The sequence below is a fragment of the Coccinella septempunctata genome, chromosome 5 (assembly GCF_907165205.1).
Source record: "Coccinella septempunctata chromosome 5, icCocSept1.1, whole genome shotgun sequence".
NCBI classification, from domain to species: Eukaryota; Metazoa; Arthropoda; class Insecta; order Coleoptera; family Coccinellidae; genus Coccinella; species Coccinella septempunctata.
Window position 1 is genome coordinate 4624653 of NC_058193.1, and position 2132 is coordinate 4626784.

A 2132-nucleotide genomic window follows, 5' to 3' on the forward strand; every position below is an offset into this window, starting at 1 on the left:
GAACTTGTTGGACAAACAAAATTTTGCAGTAAGTATGAAAGCGTTCATTTGAAATTTATATAATCTAATCAATATTGTCTGGTGCATTTTTCTTCAACAGTTACCATAAAATATTCATGATACTTTCATTCTTGTTGGTTGGCATATATTTTCAAATAACTCAAAGTAGGTAGTAGATAAATACTAAATATTTTCATGAATAAAATCTGTTCTAGAATAAATTATGATTATGAAATCTTTCATCACAAACAATTAAATTGTTATATTGGTTATTTTTCTATGATACCGCGATTGCAATCACATATTTCTAGTTTCCTGGAACGAGTAAAATAGCTTGTGAATTATGTGTGACGGAATTTTGTTTGTATAGATGATTTTCAAAGCTTGCTGTGAAATCAAAATACTCTTTATCAAGATTATTGATGACAATCTTGCTTTTTTCTGGATTTGTTCTAAGAGTTATTTCAATTATTTTCAGATATGCCACGACTTGTGTCACGAGCAACTACAAGGAAGCACATCATGAGGGAAGTGTATGACTACTCACCACCTGCCGAAAATCAGCAAATAGTGAAAATAACGGCAAGCAAAGGGAACAATCTACACGAAATAGAGACCGCAGATAAAACCAGATTTCTTGTGTCCATGCCAATGAGATACCGCCACTACATGTGGGTTAAACGTGGTAGTTTTGTCATAATACAACCTATTCACGAAGGTGTTAAGGTCAAAGGTGAAATTGTTAGAGTTTTGATCCCCCAACAAATAAAGAATTTCAAGGAAGACAAAATATGGCCTGCTGCGTTCTATGACAAACAAGAATTGGAGGAGAGTGATGATGATAATGACGATGATATCCCAATGAATACTAACAGAGTACAAGCAATGATCGAAATTTACAGTGACAGTGATTCCAGTGAAGATGATCCTAGTGATAACGATCAGAGTGACGATGATGATAGTGTTGGTGAAACGTAACCACCTTCGTAATTACTTATTCGAAAACCTGTATAGAATGTAAATATAATTAAGGAATTGCTGATTAATAAATTTTTCTGAAAATCTCCAAATTTGAATTCTTTCATTTCAATATGAATTTTTAATTCTTCCTAAAGTAGGTTATGAAATTTCACTGCCGCTCGATGTTTTGTAACTGAACATGGCACTCAGCTTGTAACAGATTGACGATATGTGAATAAGTATATCAGTAAACCAGTGGCGAATCAATAAAACTGGGACTCCCAGAACAAAACAAATTTTAGGCCTCTACTTTGTTGGATATATGTAGTATATTTTTTCGGAATTCGAATATATTCATTTAGTGATGATTTTCATTTGTGGGATAGCAGCAATATTCAATTAAATCGTAAATTCTTTTTTCTTGCTCAAGCGAGAAGAGAAAGGTGGTTTAAGATGCATTTTTTCTTATTCAATTTATTTCGATTCCAAGTAGGTAATGCCAATATTTCAAGAAATTTCTGATTACAGTAGGTATCTTAATTGTGAAATTATATATTGTCGAGTGAAATTCTGAGTCAAAATTGAAGATCTATAAACTGTTGATGATCTTCCATATATTTATACACTATTTCATCTCTAATTTATATATTTTCAAATTCGTAAGCCTTTTATAATATTTATTTATAGTTTTTTCACTAACGTATTATTGAATTTCAGTTCTCCTGATGAAGAGATTCTAAACAAATAATCTTGAAAGCTCGAGCAAGAAAAAAGAGTTCACGATTTAATTATTGATTTCTGCTATCATATATATTCATATTATCCTGATTCTCTATAGGTACCGAAGTACCCCTAAGAAGCTCCGAAAGCTTGTGGGAGTTCGGAGAATCAGTTGTGTTCTGTGTAGGCTTTGTTACTGTGTCCTTACGCCACCTTAGGCACAGCACTGTTAATTTGAACCCAACAGTGAATGGCATCCCGTAACAGTATGGACTAGAAAATTCCTTCTCTAGCCCGGGATCGATCTCAGTACCTTGCGGTTGCGAAATTCTGAGCGGACGCTTCTAACCAACAGGAAAGAATTACGAATCATATTCATTTAATATGTATATAAACCTTCAAAACATTATGAATATAAACAGGCCACATAGAATGTAACACTGAAATAAATT

The 2132-nt window shown here is 32.9% G+C and overlaps 1 protein-coding gene across 1 annotated transcript; it reads left to right on the forward strand.

Annotated features, from left to right (window-relative positions):
• LOC123314294 (probable RNA-binding protein EIF1AD) lies at window positions 1-984 on the forward strand. The gene is made up of 2 exons (XM_044899467.1): window positions 1-28; window positions 479-984. Exon 2 carries the CDS (start codon window positions 481-483, stop codon window positions 976-978), a length of 498 nt encoding a protein of 165 aa, XP_044755402.1. The 5' UTR covers window positions 1-28; window positions 479-480; the 3' UTR covers window positions 979-984.
• Window positions 985-2132: the final 1148 nt, after the last annotated feature.